This window comes from Rhipicephalus sanguineus, chromosome 1 (assembly GCF_013339695.2).
Source record: "Rhipicephalus sanguineus isolate Rsan-2018 chromosome 1, BIME_Rsan_1.4, whole genome shotgun sequence".
Lineage (NCBI taxonomy): Eukaryota > Metazoa > Arthropoda > Arachnida > Ixodida > Ixodidae > Rhipicephalus > Rhipicephalus sanguineus.
The window spans coordinates 335822973-335844491 of NC_051176.1; the positions used below are offsets into that span (position 1 = coordinate 335822973).

Consider the following 21519-nt stretch of genomic DNA (forward strand, 5'->3'; position numbering starts at 1 on the left):
GTAACATTTTGCCATTGTGTATGACATAACTCGACAACTGTAGCAGCTACATGGAAAGTAATGACATATTTGAAATCTGCATCAAAAACTATACATATAACAGAATTTTCAAGTCTCTATTACAAAAAAATAATAAAAAAAGTTGTTTCGAGGAGCTCTCCCCTTAGTGCTTAATGGACATTATAGACATTCGCGATAACAGGCCGTTATATCAACATCGTGGCGACAATTCCTGAAGAAGACTCGTGACAAACTACTTGATTCTGCATGTATAGTCAGCGTGCAAGATACTGATAATACTGATTATGGTGAAATAGAAACATATATATATATATATATATATATATATATATATATATATATATATATATATATATATATATATATATATATATATATATATATATATCAAAAACATATTGCATGCGTTCATACGGACAAGGGAGATCTCTCGGCTATAAGTTCGGAAAATATCTCAAGAAGCCGTAAGTGCCGATTATTAACTTCAATGTAGACATTCTTTCATATTAATGCCAGTTATTGTTATATTTGCGCATTTTCGCGCGCAAAAGAAAGGAAAAAAATCGTGTTAAGTATGAATGCATGGTCACAGTCAGTTCCCATGTATATAAATTTCTGCTTCTGCTACATACATATTCAGGTGATACGTAAATGCGTCGGAGAATTATGTACAAGATATTTGTTGAATTCTGTTTAACACAACTTCAGATGAGTTGGTAAAACGATTACTTCTCACAACGAAGACTGACTCCATGCACTTATACACAGACAGTAGAATGTCAGTGTCACTTGAACATTTCGAGCTTATACCTGAGTATTGATCTCAGCTGTGCTGAAAGCTGTATTGTAAATCGAATCCGACCCGCCACGGGTGGCATTAGTCCGTTATGGTGTTGGGCCGCTGAGCACGAGGGCGCGGGTTCGATTCCCAGTCGCAGCGGCCGCATTTCCGTGGGGGCGAAATGCGAAAACGCCCGGGTACTTAGATATATGTGATTAAAGAACCCCATGTGGCCCATGTTATTCTAGATTTCCCCACTGCAGCGCTCATAGTAATCAAATTGTGGTGTTGGCACGTAAAAACCAAGATTTTGTGGGGAAAAAAATTAAGTAAATTACATCAGTGGTTCATCATCTCACCTGTGCTGTGATATAGCAATCTGTGCATATCTCATTTCTTTAGTTTTCATCTGAGAGCCATCGAGCCATTCTCACAGTGCTCAGTCGTAGCACCAGAGTAGGGTATAGAAATACTCTTGATTCATATACCTCTTTAATTCCACGTTTAAGAGAATTGTAGAAGTTCATGTGGCTTGATCGTCCTGCACACGCACAGCACAAGCCAGACAGCACTGTATTCCAGGTATAAACTCGAGGGAAAGTATCGAAGCTATGTACCTTCATACAGATTATTCTTTAGAGATGGTATAGATGATGTATACATAGCTTGCATTGACGTCACCGTGGCCGCCATCTTTGTGAACCAACTGGTTGAGACGCAGGGTGAACTCTTGCTCGAACGCGCGGAACAAGAAATGGTGACATCAGATTAGTTCTGGTGCCCCCTCCAATCTTCTGTGTTCCCCCTTGGCGCAGCTGGCGAGCAGAAGAAAGCGGGGAGAGCACAAAAGAACGCGCGGGGAGGGAACGACTGTCGTGCTCCCTATTGGGCTGCAGAAATTAGGTGCCTTTTTCCCTTTCCTTACGAAACACTACCACCACCACCCACCACCACCCCTCCGCTGAAATGACGCTCTAATGAGATAAAAAAAAGTCACGGTGGCCGCCATGTTTGTGAACCAGCGCAGAGAACCTGTCTGTGACGTCACGTGCAAGCTAGGTATAGGAATACATTACCTTAGGATGCAGCACAGATGACATTGATTCCATCTCCTTGGGACCAATAGCACCCGTCTTCGGCTGGAACTGCACATTGCAGTACTGTCCACGTGAGCTCACATTCCCAAAGATGTCGCGCACCTCCGTCTCGATGCACTCGTCGAAAGCCCCGAGGTCGACGCGAGAAGCTTGCAGTACGCCCGTCGGGTATTTCCCCGTCGCGTCGAACACTGCATTCCCACGCACAAGTTGTATATATGGTTTTACCAAATGGGGCCACGCTGTGGCTCTGTGAGACAAACTTGCACGCACGGAACCACCACCACCACCAACAACAACAACAACACTGCTATGATTTTCCATACTCATGATGTATCTATCCCATAATGGCGTTTCGTTGTCGCAAGTGGCTATTCCAGTTTATAAAAGCCTCCCCTATGCGGAACTTCTGTCAATGTAAGCACTGGTTGCTGCATAGTTTGAGGAACGGCTGATGGAAAATCGTTCACTATTTAAATCTGTGTCACAATCACCCGCAAGTGTTGCCTTTGCAAACCTGGCCTAACAGCTCACAACGTTAAACTCCTCGCAAAGCACTTGCCAAATGTGTTTTATCGTATAGATTCAAGCGCTATATAGTAAGCTCTCGCGTAAAATGTGTACATGTATGAAATTCCTGGAGGTCATTCCGGTGGTAGCGCGTTGCGTGCGTCGTAGTGCACTCGTTTAGTTATGTTCTGTCGACATTTTTATGTGCGAATCACTTTAGGGTCGAGGCTTGTCCGTTCTTGTTCGTTGTCGTGCTCACGGGCACAGCAGCATTAAACTCGAACATCAGGTGTAACAATAGACTAATATCAATCATAATTGCGACGAAACAATATAAAACACCTACAAGCACAAACCCTTTATACTAGTCGGCGACTTCAACGTAGGCATTACGGACCTTAGGACCTAGCTTTGTCGTCGACTCTTTATGTCACTCTGTCACTCAATTTACATTACATGGGGCAACGCTCGGGTAACGTACGGTTACTCACCTATACGATACCAGAGCTTCGCCCACTCGTCATGATTCACTTCGTGGAGATGCGTGGATTTTTTTCCACCTAACAGAGCAATCGTATATTAAAAGGGAGAAAGAGACAGCCCACTTGCGGCCTTTACAGTTTTCGCCATTCTAGACGTCAAGATCGACAGAACGACAGAAGGTTCACCTAGTGGGTATAGGGAGTCGTCACGAAGGAAGGTATAAGGCGTGCAGATACGGACAAGGTTTGCCCCGCTTGGCCGTTATTTTACACCGCGGCATGCGCGATGGTTGACCTTGTCGTCGAACTGCAGTAACAGTAATGCTCGGCATCGTTTACAACACCACTAATTAATCCAATCAACCTTAAATTACTCAAAGGCAGCTCCCAAGCGAACTCGCACAATTCTAGCCTTAATACTGTTTCTGTGCGTTTCCTTTCTGTGTCAAAGTTACGTCACTGACAGGAACCAAGATTGCGGCCCTGCAGAATGCGACGCACACCCAGCGCTGTCTGGTGCACTTAGTACTGGCGCTGACGTAGTACATACATGGGTTGGTATAGCACGAATAGAGCGCATTGTGCAAGATCCAGTGTTGTATGCGTTACCGAAAAAAAGTAACTAAATAAGTTACTCGTTACGCTAAAGAAAAAGGAACGCGTTACCGCCCTACGTTACCCATAAAAAAAGTTAACGCGTTACCGTTACCGTTACCGAAAAAAAGTAACGGACGTTACTTCTGCCGTTACTCCATGATCAGAAATTTTAATCAGCGCACCTTCGCAGCCGGAAGATACAATACCAACTTTATAAAGCCCATATTTATATTTAACGTAATAGTTCTAGCCGAAAGAACAATTTTACTCGAAGTACTGATATAATTTTAACGAGAATAATTCGCAGAAATGCGCTGTACCTTGGCAGTACTGGCTAAAGTTGCCTATATAGTTACATGTGACAGCTTCTGACACTGCATGGGAAAGTCATTTTTTTCGCGGTGGGACAATAAAATAAAAAGTGATGAATTTCATCGTCAACGTTATCCGCAAAGAAAACGTCACTGAACAAATTTGCAGTAATTATGACGGCGTGCTTTTACTTACAATATAAATGCGCAATTTTTTAGCAGTAAATAAATGTTTAAATGGCATAAATCTAGGGAAAAGTATTTGCGCATATGGACATTTTTTTTCAATTTAACTTGTATAATTACCGCAAAGATGGCGTCTGTGTATGTGAAGGTGTTCGGCGTTAGCCTCAGTCGCAGGAATTCAATAACCAGAAACGCAGTTGCAGGTAGCAAGAAGCAAAACTGATTTTGAATACGGAATTGATAAACAATGCTAGAGTATTGCAGGGACAGCTTCCTAACGTAACTACTAAGTGCTGAATGCAAGCAACAGCTGCATTTCAAAGCTGTCATCGTACAGCTTGACTCGCTTCTTAGCGAATACGTCCACACCTATGCTAAATAGGATCCATGAGACTGTTTGGCGTAGCGCACACCCACAAGGACAAAAGAAGGACACACACACACACAGCGCTACCTGTACTTTCGTTTACATCTGCGCACTCAAAGTTGGTAAAGCGTGCTGTTATAAGTTCATGTTTTCAGAGTTCACTGATGAAATCGTGCCGGCACAAGCTTGAAGCGAGCTTGTGGGCCCAGGCTAAACGTTTAATTGATTCTGGCTATCCCCTGCGCCTGTTAACCGCTGTCGCCGAAAATATCAGAAAAAGAAGGAAGAGCGAACACCAGTAATCAGACCGCCGCCACTAAGGCAACCAAGGTTGCGGTGGTGCCCTACATGCACGCCATATCGCATAATTTGCGCAGGATAGCGAGAAAGTCCGGTGCGGACGTAGTTTTTCCCCTCCCGAACGTCTGCAAAGGATATGCAAAAAGGTTAATGCGGACAGCAAAGAGAAGCGCGAGTGCACAATCAAGCACCGCGAAAAGTTTGTAAATTGCAGTGAAAGAGTAGTGTATTCTATTCCTCTCACGTGTGAACGCGTCTATATTGGCCAAACCGGAAGGTGTGTAAACCAGAGACTCAGAGAACACTCGTATAATGTCAACAAAGCTGTGTCTGGCCACTTGGGCATTCACTGCCAAAGGTGTGGTTGCGTTCCAGAGTTTAAGAGCACTCGTATTCTTTATAGGGCTCGAGACAAAACAACCCGGGAAATAATCGAGGCATTTGAAATTGAAAAAGTGAAAGAAAAATGCGTGAGTGCGCCTTCTTTAGGTTTGTCCGATAAAGAAAGGAGGTATCTTGAATTGTCACTTTGAAGAAGGTAGGTGCAGATGTGATCAGTGATGACGTGCACGCGGTCAATGCTGTACTATTACATGTTTTTTCTTGGTTTTATCGATCGCCCGTTGCTGCATAAAAAGGACACGTGTGATCAGAAATAAGACCATTAGTTGAAAGTTAGCGCTGTGTGTGTGTGTGTGTCCTTCTTTTGTCCTTGTGGGTGTGCGCTACGCCAAACAGTCTCATGGATCATAACCAACTAGCCCAACAAAGCGCCTTGAGCTAAATAGGAGCTCGACGGATGCGCTATATGGTACTCGTGTAATCGCTGTCGGGAAGAGCTGGTGCACGCGCGGAAAGTTTTCCTTGAGCCCGCTCAACGCAATATCATGCGGCACCAACGGTACTGAGACAGTCTCTCATCTTCAGATGGCGATGATGTCAAGGAGGCATTTCCGAAGAAGCCATCTTCCGTTGTGTTGGAGCTCACACCTAGCCTTGGTGTCCATACGCCTAGGAAATCTCGAGAGCTCACTTTTGACGAATAGGAGGACTGCATTTCGCTTCACTTCATCAATAATCAACGACAACTTGAAACTCGATAGCCAATCAACGACAACTGAAACTCGATAGCAAGGCAGCCGAAACTATTTCGGCAGTTTGCTCCCCATTGCAATTTCCCCCGCGCAAAAGGACCCCGTGCGGGCTCGCTTTGTCAGCGCTTGGCAGGCCGACAGCAGTCTGCCGCAGCGACAAAATAACCGAAGCAAAGTGCGAGTATGAATGAAGGGAGAGGGACAAAATAACGTCGGGGCGAGCTCTGAGAAAGGCGCTCCTACAAGACGAACTAATTTTGTGTAGGACGGCGAGGATAATTGGAATGAAAAGTAACGAGTAACGTGAGACCTCACGTTACCGAAAAATAGTAACGAAAGTACGTTACCCGTTACAGTTCCCAAAGAGTAACGAGTACGTTACTAAGTTACTGAAAAAAGTAACGCGTTACCGGTAACGTCGTTACTTGTAACGCGTTACCGCCAACACTGGAAGATCAGACTGAAGTTCCTACGAAACTGCGCCTCCTCAGCCTTAACAATATTCCGGGAAAATTTTTTTGTGTTGACTAGAAATTAAGCACTAATTTCAGACATATAGGCGTATCTGAAATATACTGCCCGTTGGCTTTTGACTCAGTCGTGCGTGGTGGTACGGTGCCTGGAGGGAGCCTGACATACAAATGTTTCTCTTGTTCCGAACACCTTTGTGGTTTCTCTTAGGCTTTCTCGAGAATTATTGCTGGTGTATTCTTGGACGTCAAGGTTAATCGATGTAGAACACTCGCTTTTCTGAAGATAGACAAATCCTATGGCACAAAACCTGTCAAAGGCATAGAGTGTGGCGTCGTGTTCACGCAGCTGCTGAATAAAGAAAATATGTCATTTTAGTGACAAGCCAAGTGAAACGACTCATTTGTAAATCGCAAAGGACTTTCAATCATTGTTGCAAGCCTTAATATGTGCCGTGGGTTCACATGTTTCCAATATAGCGTAATCAGTTGCGCACAGAAGCATTACTCAGACTGCACTGTTGGGTACTGAGTTTTCCGCGAACGGAGGAACCGAATAGCGACAACCTGCAAGTTTGCAGCGTAAGAATGTATCTAAAATGGGTCCAATTTAACGTACAATTCCATTTTCTTCAGATTTAAGTCGAAGCTATACGAATTTTTGTTCAACCAGTGATCATGTCGGGCAAATCTTACCAAAGTGGATCGCAAGAGTGACGACCACAAAGGTGGTATAGGATAAATGTGTTAGAGTATCCATATTTAGGCAAGCCTATACGCCAGAATTCACATGTAACGCCGTTAACCAAAGCATACGCCCATGACGGTGTATATAGAGTAGTTAGAAATAGTTATTTCAATCGTTAGAAGCTGCAGGAACATTTATACGACACTTGTGTATACCTGTATCATAACCGACGCCGAAGCACGGAATCACATTCAATTTCGTACTATAAGATGCGTGCACGCGGAACACGCGGCGGTGCCCTTCGCACGCCTCACAGCTTTCGCTGAACTTGATTTGAAAGTGCGTGTCGTGTTCCCGTGCGTACCGTGTACTACACGATTGCTCCGATTCTTGGTAGCCTTATCATCTCCGGTATACAGCGAACAGTCCTAATCTTGTACAGTTTGGCAAGCATGAGATAACCTGACAGAAAGGTTCTTTCCACATCGTGTGGCTTCAGCCTGCATACCGGCGCACAATGCGACGTGCGACAGCGCCGGGACCGGATGACCGTATACCTGGTGTAGTAAGCATAATGAAAATGTCATTCTGATGTAAAGCGGCTGCTTTTGCAATTTTCAATTTATATTACGGAGTGTCTATTTCAGTGCGTAGCGGTGACTGCTGCTGCGCTATTAAAGAATGACTGTTCACTGCCACCGCACGATGAGGTTGAGAAAAAAAAAAAAAACATGGCTGATCCCTCTGTCATAGGAATCGGTATAACACGAAAGTAAAACGTGTCTTCACAGACGTAGTTGAGCGTTTGTTGTGCAGTGTTTCGCTCCGAGGGCGAAGGAATGAATGTTATAGCAACAAATTGTAATGTCACGCGAAGAACGGCAAGCAGCTCGAAACTTGCCACGCGCTGCTCAAGCAGAAAGGACGCACGGAACGAACATACACAGGATGCGCGCAAACTAACAACTGTCACAGCTCGACAGTTAAAGAGCGCTGGTCAAATACAAAGGAGGACGCACGAAACGAACGCGCAAGTATACACAGGATGAGCGCGAACTGTCACAGTTGTAACTTATTTGTTTGTGAGCAGCGCGCTCCTTTCGCAAAAGCGGCCGCTGCAGTGAGCGAAGTGACCTTCGCGCTCTCTGTAACTTCAACGCAAACTTGTGGTGAGAGCGCAAGACGTACAAGGTAAGTGCGCACGCAGGAGCGACCACGCCTTGTAGAGGTGCACGCTCATCTCAACGCGTGGGGCGACGACCCGACCTTTGAAGCGCGCCGTTCGAGCCCTTCGCGCCATCTGGCTAGTGATAACGAAAACACGCTGATGTACCGCGATCGCTGAGTACCGCCACCGGCAAATGGTGTATATAAATAGCACGCCGTTAGTATGACGAAGAACGTGCTGTCTGTGGCGGAGTCGTTTCGCGCTGGGGGTCGAGGGGTCGTAAGTTCGACTCCCGGTGACGGAACTTTTTCTTCTAGTTTTTTCTTTGCCATATGTTAGTCCTTATATTTTATAACGTCATATCCGTGACGGAAATGCGTCAGTGGAGCCGTGGTGGACCCCGGCATAAAACACTTTCGTGCTAAAAAAAAAAGCTCGTTTACTTCCAACCTCTGAATGCCGCAACAGGAGGTTTCCGCTCGCCTGTGCTCGCTGACGTATAGGCAGCGTAATTGACCGAGGATATACCTTAGCTTCCTTGGTGATCAAGTGAAAAGAATGTGCCACCTTAAGTAGTAGGATTACCTACCGCGTTAAATTCATCTCAACAGAGAGCCCATGCGATCACCGTCCACACAGGCTTTATATTGCCTCGGCCTTTAAGTGATATTAGTGCACTTAGGGAGAGAGATCACTCTGGATGCAATGCTGAGGGGGCGCAGGTGGGCAGACATAGGTGGGGGGGGGGGGGGGGGGAGGGGAGAGGACTTATTCGCCAAGGTGAAAAGTCCCTACGCTACTGATCTTAACGGGCGATTTGTCATAAACGGGTAGATGGCTTTATGAGAAGTTCATGAGTGACACATGGCAGTAACAACATACTGCAGTGAAACGCACATCTCAATTTATAGTTTTTTTTAGACAATACAGATTTTTTATAAAAATCCTATGACAGTAAGGCTCTTCTCGTTTTCGCACACGCACTCCAATTCGAGGCGGAAAAACTTTGCCGCAGTTAAAATGACGCTGTTACCACTAATTAACAAAAGCTCGTTAATTAACTTTTTAATTATTGACTTGAGGGCAGGTGTTTATATTAGAAAGTTGTAGTGCGTACCAATTTATGGCATACCTATTTTTTAGAAATCACAAAAGTTGCACGTAGTTCGAGATATTCTTCATCGAATGTCAAGGGTGAAATCGAAACTGATGGCGCAAAGCGCGCTCGAAGCGCGACCGTTCTGCTACGAGTCACAAGGGAGCGACGAAATTTGAATGAAGGCGCGCCGCGGCCGTATGTTTTCGTGAAAAGCTGCCAGACATCTCATTTGCGCCCGCGCATCGCCTTATTTTTGCGCGTAGTGTTTGGTCCTTATTCGTTTCTTTCAAACTGTGCGCAAGAAAACCACGATATCAACCTTTTCTTTCTGGTAAGTTTAAAGCTCAGCGGCTGCCACTTCGGCGCTTCTTCTGGCAGACACTCGAAATAGCTATTCGCGCCGCTTTGCAGTTTACGAAAGAAACACATAATTGAACTACCCATCGCACGCAAACATTAAGCTGTCTACTTGTGTATTTCAGAATGCTTGCCGATTTTTCTGGCCGGATTCTGCTTCTGCGCGCCTTCATTGGAAATTCGTCACTTCCCTGTCAATGTGTCGTCCCGGTGTTCCGCCGCACTTTGTGCGCGCCTGTCGCGATAAGTCTCGATTTCGCCCTTGAAATTCGATTATGAGTATCTCGAACTACGTGCAACTTTCGTGATTTCTGAAAAATGGGTGTGCCATAAGTTGGCACGCACTACAACTTTCTAATATAAACGCCTGCCCTCAAGTCAATAATTAAAAAGTTAATTAACAAGATTTTGTTAATTAGTGGCAACAGTGTTATTTTAACTGCGGCAAAGTTTTTCCGCCTCGAATTGGAGTGCGTGTGCGAAAACGGCAAGAGGCTTACTGTCATAGGAGTTTTATAAAAAATCTGTATTGTTAAAAAAAGGAACCCTGTATAAGCATATATCGTGCCTGTGAAGCAGAAGACTGTGTCGTTTACATCTATACCATATACTTAACCAAAACGATCAAAAGCACAAGACGATGAAAGAAGCGTGCACTGCAGAAAGAGCACGCCGGCCACGATGATATAATATCTATCTGGCCAGCTGTGTTTTGCACTGACGTAGCACCGTCGCTGCAATTCAATTAGGGATCACAGATGACAACCTTAATTCACCTATTAGTCGCCGAGAGGGCCATGCCTACCCCAGCGACAGAGCCTGCCATTGTAGCGGATAGTTGCTATACCGAAGGCTGGTTATTAATTATGGTACAGTGATCGTTCCGCATTCCGCGTGGCAGTCGTCACACCGATGTTTGCTTGGCGCTGGTTTGCAAGGAAATGCTTACAAGGAAGCGTCATTCGCGCCGAAGATCTGGCACCGGTCGTCGCTTGTCACGCGTATTTTACCAGAGCGACCACTTCCGCTGGAAAGGAGTGAAGTTTGTTTTACCACCACAGCAGCCATTATTCCGCACTTCAAACGGAAGATATGCTGATCTTGGCGACGCCGGGAGTGGAGTACGATACGTTTCCAACAAAGCGGGTGTACTACCACGGCCGTGGTACTACGAAGAAGATTGCGCAACCCACCGAGGCGCTGCGGCAGCCTATGCGGCAACGAAAGTATAGGCCTACATCATGACGATCGCGCCGTTTTTGTTATCCTTCGATACAGACACCTGGCTCTCCAGCAGTAAAAAAGGCCTTCACGGACAGCCTCCGTGTGATCAAACGCACCGGCTGGCATTATATCATCAGTCCAGTTGGATCCAACAATTATGTAGTTATCGAACACAGGATCGTATCATGTGTTCAACTGTCACTTAGCTGGTTCATTTGTCTTTCTACATCTTCTTTAGCTTGGCCTCTAACGCAAACAGAGCTGAGAAGCAGCTTATGTGTCGTGATCGAGTGTCCATTTAGACGCTGGCAATTCACCAGGCTGACAACTTTCGCGCACAATGCTCCTTCTTCATTTTCCTGCCGTTTTCGGGGGGGGGGGGGGGGGGGGGGGGCTGTGCGGGACCACCGGGCTCGCCAGAACAAAAGCCTCCGAGATCGGAGACCCCACCACAACGTCTCGTGACTTTCTAGGCAGGAGAAGGGCGCATGCGCCGTCGCACCGTGAGAAAGGTGGATTCCGATAATTGTGGCATTGAACGCTAAGTCCGACGATAATCTTCTCTGCATTATCTCTACGCTGCGGGCAGATCATGTTCGTACCCAATAAACTTCGTGCGAAAATTCACGTAGATAACTTGCCTGGAAGGATGACTAGTAAATATTGAGTTAGGAGTGATCGATCCTATATATAGACGATTGAATGTCTGAAGGTTAAGTCCATAAAACAGGGGAAAAACGCAAAGTGCCGTCGATACACGCAACAGAACAACTTTCCGGCTATCTGTACAATATTCACCGTATACTTACAGCCAACATACCCAGCCATCTCTGGCAAATTTTTATTTTTAAGTTTTGGATGTCTCGTATGTAAACGTTGAATAGCAAAACGCAACGTTGCTGCCAGTATTGCACATTTAGCTTTGACATAGTGTCCAAGCAGCAACTGTGTTCCATATGCAGTGACCGTCATCGCTTGTACGCTGACTCACCTTCAGGAGTGACGCGTGATTTTACCTACTTCTTCTTTTCACTGCAACAACACCGAGTCGCACCACCTCAGTTTCATAGACACTCCTAATACGTCGCGGACACAAGGCCACAAAGAAATTTCCAGCACTTTTTTAGCATTTAGAGCATCACTTAAAGCAACATTTAAAGCTTGAGAGACAATACTGCTGTAGGAACGTAAGTCCTGAAGGCGTCAGTGCAATTATTAGTACCATGGTTACCGTGTATGTGTCCTCTTCTCGTCCCGTGTTTAGTGCTGCTTTTATTCTTCGTTTACCATGGTTACAAAAGCGTCATGATTACAGAAAGGTTACAAAGCCACGGGTACAAATTCTGCCTCGACACAATTCATGCTGCAAAGACTATGCACTAGAGTACATGTTCTTTGCAGCACGAAGTGTGTCGAGTCATGTCACGTTTCCTTCTACACGCTCAGAATAGTAAAAGAACAACACAAAACATTGCCTGCCATGCAGAAATATAATTGTTACGTAATAGTTAATTCATTCACAGAATAAGAAAACGCCAGCAGAAATGAAAGACGCCCTTAAGTATTCTCAAACAAGAGAGAGGTAAAAGGACAGTGGTTGGGCCTTTTTCGTGCCTCAACAGCACGGTGAAATCAATTGTCTCTCACCGGCCTGCATGGGCCCTCGCCGTAATGTTTCTTGATTAAGCAGCAGTGTGTTATACGCGCATGGTCGTAAACAAAAGTTTTAGTGCCGCAGTCCTGGCAACATCAGATTAAATGTCGTTACTCCTCAGAATGAGAGCTGCAAGAATGCGTGGTCCACCGATGTATGCATGCATTAAGGGCAAGAAGGCGCATAAGAAGCAGAAGATTCGCCCCTTAACAATGTACGCGTGAGTTGCGAGAATATCCAGATTTTGCGTCAGACTAGATCTGTCTGTCTTTTTTTTTTTTTGGTACGTGGTACACTGCCAGTCCTTCAACGACAGTGTACCGCGCGTACTCCCGTCATCGTTTCATGATTGACGCTCTAACTGTGGCACATGCAGAGAAAAGAAAGGTGCGTTTACTTACGTCTTAGCGCCACGGCTCCAACTTCTTGAAGGCCACCATCGTCCTGAGAAGGGCCAGTCTGCACTGTGGACGCAGCTTGGCTCCGAGCACCTTGCGCATCACAGACGGGGGCACGCTGTCGAAGGCGCTGGCCATCATGTCTCTTAGCCCTTGCAGCATGTCAGCAGTGTCATTCTCTGCGGCCGCGGCTGTCACCGGTGGTGACGGTGGCGCGGGCACCTCCTCGTCGGTGCTGACCGTCACATTCCCGGCTAGCGCGCACGAGCAGAGATCTCGAGCAGCAAGCAGATCAACAAGACGGCGAGTCTCAGGGGTGAGCTGTTGCGCTTACTTTTCGTCGTCGACAATAGCGAGAACATTGTACGTGATTGTCCAGTAGTAATATGTCGAACTCTAATCGTTTTCCTCTCTTCTTTTTCTACAACCGAATCTGGTTCAAAACGAAGAGTCACGTTGATGAAAACGACAGAGTGGTGAACACCGTGCGAAGCTGAATTATTTCTGTTCACAGTGGTATAGATGGCAGTACCCTTGCTTTAGCCTAAAGGTCTACAGCGACACAGCAATGTCCGTCGATGAAACGTAGCTGGACACTCAAGCCTGACAATGGGGCATGGGCGTGCGAATAAGGTTCGTGAATGGCAACAAAAAAGAAAAGTGAATGAATTTGACTTCGAGTCTTCCAACGTCTTGCTAACTGTTGCGGTTGACGAGACAAGATGACCAAGTTATAATCGTACGAAACGATTCAATAGGATCAGACTGGCTGATGTAACGCGGTTACTAAAGAGAAAGTCTCATACACTGAACCAAATACACGGCTAACGAAATTTCGCTTGCCCGTGAGGCCCATACGCACAGAAACGACAAACGATGCAAAAAATGTCTTACAGACTACACCAGGAGCAAATAAACACGACAAGGTGATTCAGACGACGAACGGAGCGAACGGTGCAAGTCGGATCATCAGTGCTAGTGAAGTGAGGTACACGACCCAATGCACACAGATTTGTTGCGAACAATTGAATACTGAATGCGTGGCCTGAGAGCAAAGAGATGGCGCGTACTATATATTTTTTTTCCTTTTTTACCGGGCGTTTTGCGGGACTTTCAGGCTGGAGTGTGCAGCATTAGCGACGATGTCTCAAAATGACATTGAGGGGGAAATTGCGGCAAACTCAGCGATGTCGCTAAATTACCTCGGCGCATTACATTTCGCGCTTTTCCTCTTTCCACTGCGCTATAGGCTGTGCAGTAGGCTACCGCTTCTGTTGGAGTGCTCAATGTGGAAACACGTGACCCAGAGAGAGAGAGGAAGAGAGGGGAAAGAGATGTAGTTCACAAATGATTAACATTGCCGCAACCCTCCGCGTGGTCCCTTCGTTCACAATAATACTAATTGCGTCAATGTGACCAGTCGGTTTTGAGAACAGGACGAATTGTTTTTTTCTTCGTTTTTTTTTTTAGTAGCAGCGAGAAAGATAAAATTCAATGTATCCCTGGGGCCAAGGTCATGCTGCTTCCCAGTCTGTCAGTGAGTGAGACAGGTGAAGCGCTCGCTAATTAAAATGTTCTACATCGCTAAAAAAATTAATCCACTGACTGCCGCTCAATGTAAGTCTGCGGACGCTGAGTCAGACAGCTACAGAGCTGCCGTTGCTGAACTGTTTCGGGGCAGTATAGGTGCACAGATAAGGCATTTTAAACGAACTATAAGGATAGAACATATCAGCTACACTTCATATGACGTAGACGGTCCTTTTGGCGGAACTTTCACGGCTTGTTTGGCGTAAAAAATCGCGATGGGAAAAGAACTCCTGTCTTATCGAGCGAAACTGGCAATCTTTGCTCGTTTAGTATGCGGTGTCACCTGTGCTTACAAAGCGGTAAGACGATATGAAAAAAAAAAAAATGGGAGGCCTCCGACGTCAGTGGATGTTGTCGATAATATCATTCTCGATGTCGCGGCGAATGAAGGTCCACAACCAACAGAAACAACCACAACTAGCATCATCGGCCGCGAAGAGCGAGACAGAGAAACAAATGCAAATGAAGGCAGAGAACATAAGAAAAATCGAGGACACAAACCACCAAGAAAAGGCGAAAGGAAGAGCGTCAACTCGCAATTAACTTTATATAACTAACTTTGTTAGTTAGTTATATAGCTAACTACCTAACTAACTTTGTTATAGCAACTAACTTTGTTATGAGGAACTCGGCTGACGTTACCCACTTTCTGCTTGATTTTCAAGGGGGCGGGTATGCGTTTTCGGTAGATCTTGTGGACCTATTTTATTCAGTGCTGCATGTGGAATTGTTCAAAGCAGTGAAGATAGCATTGAAGATAATTGCGTTTTGGCATTTAAGAGGCGTGCGGGTATCTCTGTTGATAATTTGATGACCCTTTTAGAATTTTATTTGTGTTCGACGTTTGTGACGCACGAAGGGCACGTTTATCTTCAACGCAACGGGATATGCAATGGCTCGTGTGTAGCGCTTTGTGTAGCGCCCGTACTGTGCAGTTTGTTTTTAGCATCTTTTGACAGAGTGTTGGCTCAGGCTCTTGACAATGCAAATGTGCGCAGGGTGAGCAGGTATGTGGACGACTTCTTGGTAGTTTTAAATGCTAAACCAGGTTTAACACCCACCAACTTAGTGGGCGAAATCTTAAAGAAATTTCGACAACATGCGAAGGGGCTGTCCTTCACGCATGAGCTACCTACTAACGAGAAAATTCGGTTTTTAGCTTTGAGCCTCACTCTGCCGGAAGAGCACATCTGTTGGGCCTACTGGCCTCGTTCGTGCAAAGAGCTGATGCCCTATGAGCTGCCCAATCTAAGTAGTTAAGAGAGGTATTGCTTTTATGTACTTGGAAGGTACGTTGTCTTGCCCTCACAGAATGCAGGAGAGCTTTGACAACCAGGTCAGCCGGCTATATTCAGCTGGGTATCCTCGCTCGGTCGTTGCAGCAGCGGCTGGATCCCTGCTTCAAAAGATTAAAGGCAAAAAATAAATAGTGTCAGCGGTTCGAAAAAAAGACCATTAGTTGTCCCGTACGCCCATAAGGTTGCACACAATTAACCTTAAAAATGTGGCCAATAGGTAGAAAGTACCTGTGGTGTTTTCTGCGAGGAAACTGTCGGGCCTGTGCCCACAGATTTCAAGAGGACCCGTGCCCTGTGGTAAGAGGCATGCGAGGCCCTGTGCGATGGGAGTGGTCTACGAAATTCCGCTCTCATGTGGAAGGGTTTTTACATCGGCCAGACCGGCCGATGCGTAAACGATCGAGCGAGGGAGCATGATCTTTCGATCAAGAATAATCTTTTGGCACAGTTGCCTATTCACTGCAGCGCGTGTGGATGTGAGGCAGTATTTGCCAATATCACCATTCTGGGTAGAAGCAAGGGGGTGATAGAGCGAGAGATGCTATAGAAGCATACCTCATCCGAAAGAAAAAAAAGATATCTGTATTAGCGATACGTCGGTGGCACTGCGTTCAGCTCAATTTGATTTTTTTGACAGGTTTCTGAACTAGCACGTGCATTGAGAGTGGCCGATTGTTGGATGTGACGCATGGTGTGTTATTGCGCATGTGTGGCATGGTGTATATATTGCGGTGGATTTGCCAGAATAAAGTTAGTTGCGAGTAGACGCTCTTTCCTTTCGCCTTTTCTTCTTGGGGGTTCGCGTCGTCGAATTTTCTTGTAACATGCATCAACTATCCCATCACCAAGTTTTACTGAAGGCAGGGAGGTCAACCAGGTTGCACCTGGTTTTCTACCCTGCACTGGGGGAAGGGGCTAAGAAAACTATAAGTATATATAGTGATTCCAAAACAGCGAGGACTTCTAAAGCGACAAAGTGAGGCCGTAGAAATCATCAGTAGAAGATGCAGTATATTGCCGTAAAATATTGCGCCGTCTCTCCGCCAGTTCGAAAGTTTGGCAGTTATAACCAAGCGACATCCCCCGCTTATTTCAACGCATCTTTTACGCGATAGCGTTAAAAAGCCCGTTTAGAAAAAAAAATTGCCCGCCATCCCGCCCTGCGAACGTGAATGTCCAGCGAAACTAACTGTATCAAAAACACCCCACATGCTGATAGGGGGGTACGTTTTATTATTACCTTAGTGTAATGGTAGTGATAATCGCTTTGGGGTCGCTGCGGTGGACCGTGATTGGTTCCACGACCATTTTCAGCAAGGTGAATTTGTTCCTTTCGTCGAGCATTGTATTCACGCTGTATTCACGCATTGTATTCAATCGCTTTTTCCCTCACAACCAACGGCGCCGCGCCGTTGGTTGTGAGGGAAAAAGCGATTTAGATGTAAAATAAATAAGGAATAAAAACCTTCGGCTCGAGTGGGATTCGAAACCAAGCATCCTGCTTGGCGGACGGGTATTACACCACAGATCCACGCCATTTTTTTTTATGGTATTTATTCAAAATAGACATGGCACTTGGAAGAAATTTAATATAGACAGAGAACTGATATGTCTCTTCTGCTCGTATCGCGACACAATACGAGAACATAGCATTAAAGAATTCTCAGTCATCTCTGGAGCGAATACATGAGGTAACGGCCTTTTCCAGTTATACATTATAGAACGGCAATAAGAATAAACACCTCACCAATGCAAAATACCATTCTGGCTGAATATCTATTTGCTTGTATACATCTCCCAGGTGAGTGACCATTCTAATGAAGTGGGCTGTTGAAAAAATTATTGGCTCTGCGTCATTGATCGAAACTACTACGAAAAAAACCCGGCAGATCCCACGCACTGTGTGAATCGACGTAATGCGAAGAGCTGCATACATCGCCCTATTTCTTTTTGAGGAAAACGAAGTCATTCATGCCATGGCATCTAGTTCACTATATATCTCATGTTTGCCGTGCATGCATGCATGTACAATCTTCTATATAATGAAATGTATATTCTGGTATATACAATACATGACCTGATATTTATGTTCGTCATGCACTCACGTCATGCGCATACCACTTTTTGTGTATATCCAGATAACAAAACGGCTGGAAGCGCACCAAGACAGTGTCATGTAAATCATGCCGTCCATGACATGCATTTTATTATTTGAGTGTTAGGACCTGTCATTTATGTTCGTCATATAGTCACGTCACGCAATACGATGCGAAACGGCCGCAAGCGCCCATGAACAGGGCTTGTACATACGTCATGGCGTGACATGCATGTCATGATTTTCACGTTACCAGCTGTCATTTATGTTCGCCATACAGAAATGTCTCGTCGTACCAATTTGGTATATATCCATTTAATTAAACGGCCGCGAGCGCCCGAGACCATGTCATGTAAATCATGCTGTACATGACATACTTGTGATTATTTGCACGATATGACCTGTCACTTATGCCACTTAAGTATGTCATACACTCTTGTCACACCATACCAATTTTGGTATATATCAAGTTAACGAAACGGCCGCAAGAGCACCAACACCATGGTATGTAATCATGCCGTTCAAAACGTGCATGTCATGATTTTCATGTTATGACCTGTCATTTATGTTGGTTATACAGTAATGTCATGCCATCCCAACTTTGGTATACATCCCATTAACGAATCGGCCAGGAGAGCACCAAGTCGTTGGCGGATAGATAGATAGATAGATAGATAGATAGATATATAGATAGATAGATAATAGATAGATAGATAGATAGATAGATAGATAGATAGACATATAGATAGATAGATAGATAGATAGATAGATAGATAGATAGATAGATAATAGATATAGATAGATAGATATATAGATAGATAGATAGATAGATAGATAGATAGATAGATAGATAGATAATGATAGATAGATAGATAGATAGATAGATATAGAGTTCAAAGAAATGCTTCGCATTTAAAAAACCTATACAAGCGTCATACAAGGCCAGCGAGACCACTACACGGGGAGCATCAATGCTTTCAACGTTCGAATCACACGCTACGAACTGTGCCTCTCGGATTCGTGAAGCTGGGCACGTCGCAACATACCGAGCTGCCAAAGCCGGATTATAATGCTCAGCCTCAAATGTGGCAGTGGATGTCAACATGGTTGCATCCACGTCGAAGGCTGTCATGCTGGCCCAATAGCATACACATTGTGCAAATTTCTTAACACCGAACGGAGTGGGGGAATTACTTCTATATGAGACACATTTCACTTTCGAGTTATGAACAATTCCTATGAAAAAAAAGGGATAAAGTATGATTTTTTTTTTAAATTTCCGGAGTCCACATTTGCTACAACTGCACATTTCAGCACCTACTTCGTGGTTTTAATCAATGTGTTTTCACATTATAACGAAACAGCAGCACTTTACGCGTTGTTTTCGTAAGGAGTGAATCACGTCTAGGGAAACGTTGCCTTATAGTAGTCAGACGCGTCTTCACGCTGCCCTGCTCTCGGCGAAGATACCAATTCTAAGCCACACTTCCCGACATTTCCGTGCATAGACGAGTTTTTTTCTCGAGATTTCATAAACTATATGCAGCTCACCTGACCGGACCCCGACAGGCAGTCTTTATGTTATTTTCTTAATATGAAAGTGCCGTCGTAGCTATCATATTTACTGATATTACGTCCAGCTTACACAGTATTTTCCTAAATATGCCTCCCCTGGGCAAGAGTCGCATGCTTTGGAGGGTGGAGACTCGCACGTGATGGTAGTTCATGTCAAGAATAAGAACAGTGCGAGAGAGGGGATAGAAGTCACCACACCCACGGTGCCGACTCCCCGGCAACTTTATTGACAAAGCGGAGACCATGTAAATGGAGTGGAATGCGCATGAACAAGAAACAGTTGTAGCAAGGCCGTCTTAAAGATAACTATGACAAATCACTTGCAATGTTTTTACAGTGCACAACGAAGGTGTGCTGCTAGGCCTAACACCATATTTAAATGTATAATCTCCTTTGTTAAGCTAACTGACGGGGAACTTACAAGCTATTAAATTTCTAACGGTATCCGCTTGAATAATTTCGCGCGTTTAGCTGCGAGCTGTGCTCAGAGATAAGAGCTCGCAACGCTCAAATACGGGCATGCAACCGCATATTATTTTTTCACAAGTGTATCTCAGCAAGTTGGTCCGAGTTTTAGTTTTCTTTTTATGCTGCAAAAGCGCTCACAGTTGATTTTGACTCTACAACGCCATAGCGCTTGGCGCATCATACGTAAGTGCAGACTACTCTGGAATGGGCGGTTGATACCAGCTGAAGTAAACGAAGCCTTAGCCTTTGTGAATTAAACATGGCTTAAAAAGAAGCGCGCGACTCTATAGAATGTTGGGCAGATTCGGACGGCCACAACTGAAAGAATAAATAAGAAATTATGTCAGAGCCGTATAATGCCGGGCACAAAACGGCAAGTCAAACGCCACTAAAATCAACCAAAATATCGATTAAAAAAAAAGACACAGTGCCACAGCAGGATAAAACATTCCCCTGTCGCTACTTATACGACAAGCAGCGATTTCTATTGTTATCGGTGACATTCCATTAAGCAGGACAGCCGTCACGATGAAGCACTCAAGACAAACGCGGCACGCAGAGACCGATTCACTTTGACATTCAATTTTCACGTTTTGTTCATGATCCATAGCGGCAAACAGAGGCATGCCTGAAGCTATTTTTTAGCGATGGCTTCCATAGGCACTATAAAAACTCGACTCCTTTAGGCCGCTCGCTAAATTTTATTAGTCTTGTTATATAATCTATTTTATTTCCCTCAAGGCCTTAACAGATTCCATAAATAGGATGAATGAACGAATGCCTGCAGCTGTCGTAGTCTGTGTAGGAATTGTGTAGGCCGAATTAAACTGCGCACGTGAAACGCCAAAAACATCGTGTGTTGCCTTGAGGTCTCTCGCTCTCTCTGCTTTTTTCAATTTTCTTCTTCCTCCCGTGCCCTGTTTTCCATGCAGGGTAGCAAATCGGACTTCCTTGTCGTCTTTAGTTACGCAAACGATTTTCTGAGGTGCGTCTGACTATAGTTAATTAGTTGCGTTTAATTATGCAAAATAGAAATGATTTGTTTAGGGCATGCCTTATTCAAGGAAAGTTGTAAGCATATGTTCGGAAATACTGAATGAAAGTTGCTTCTATGACTTATGGCCCCCCCCCTCCCCCCTCTTCTACTATTTGCCAGCCCGCGAAATATGACCGCTAGATGGCAGCGCTCCCAATCCTCTTTCAAAAGAAACCGAGGACGGCACGCCTGTCGCAAAATAATAGCGGTTAACACAGCGTACTTCAGCATCTTCGTGATAAGATTGAAACCCACCACGGCTCACTATGAGACGATGGACCGAATTCGCAATGCTTCTCGTTCGTAATGTTATTTGCCATTGTCAGCCGACTTCGATAATGATAGCCAGCATCGTAACTGGCTGCAATTTTCTCTGCGAATAATATAACATAAGACAAAGTGTGTGTGTGTGTGTGTGTGTGTGGGTGTTTGGGTTGTGTGTGTTGTGTGTTGTGTGTGTGTGTGTGTGTGTGCGCGCGTGCGTGCGTGCGTGCGTGCGTGCGTGTGCGTGTGCGTGTGTGCGTGTGTGGTGTGTGCGTGTGCGTGCGTGCGTGCGTGCGTGCTTGTCCACACCCCAAAGTACAGCGGGAGTTCACATGACCTGAACAACATCACGTAGAATGAAGGAAGCGAATTTGAGGGCTCGTTTCTTT

The 21519-nt window shown here is 45.1% G+C and overlaps 1 protein-coding gene across 1 annotated transcript in view; it reads right to left on the minus strand.

Annotated features, from left to right (window-relative positions):
- Positions 1-1325: 1325 nt before the first annotated feature.
- LOC119384226 (uncharacterized) overlaps positions 1326-21519 on the minus strand; it is a 34279-nt gene continuing 14085 nt past the window's right edge. Inside the window, exons 2-3 of the mRNA XM_049413378.1 lie at positions 1879-2090; positions 1326-1343 (exon numbers count right to left, since the gene is read on the minus strand). Coding sequence (XP_049269335.1) covers positions 1326-1343; positions 1879-2090 — 230 coding nt within the window. The remainder of the gene's footprint in view (positions 1344-1878; positions 2091-21519) is intronic.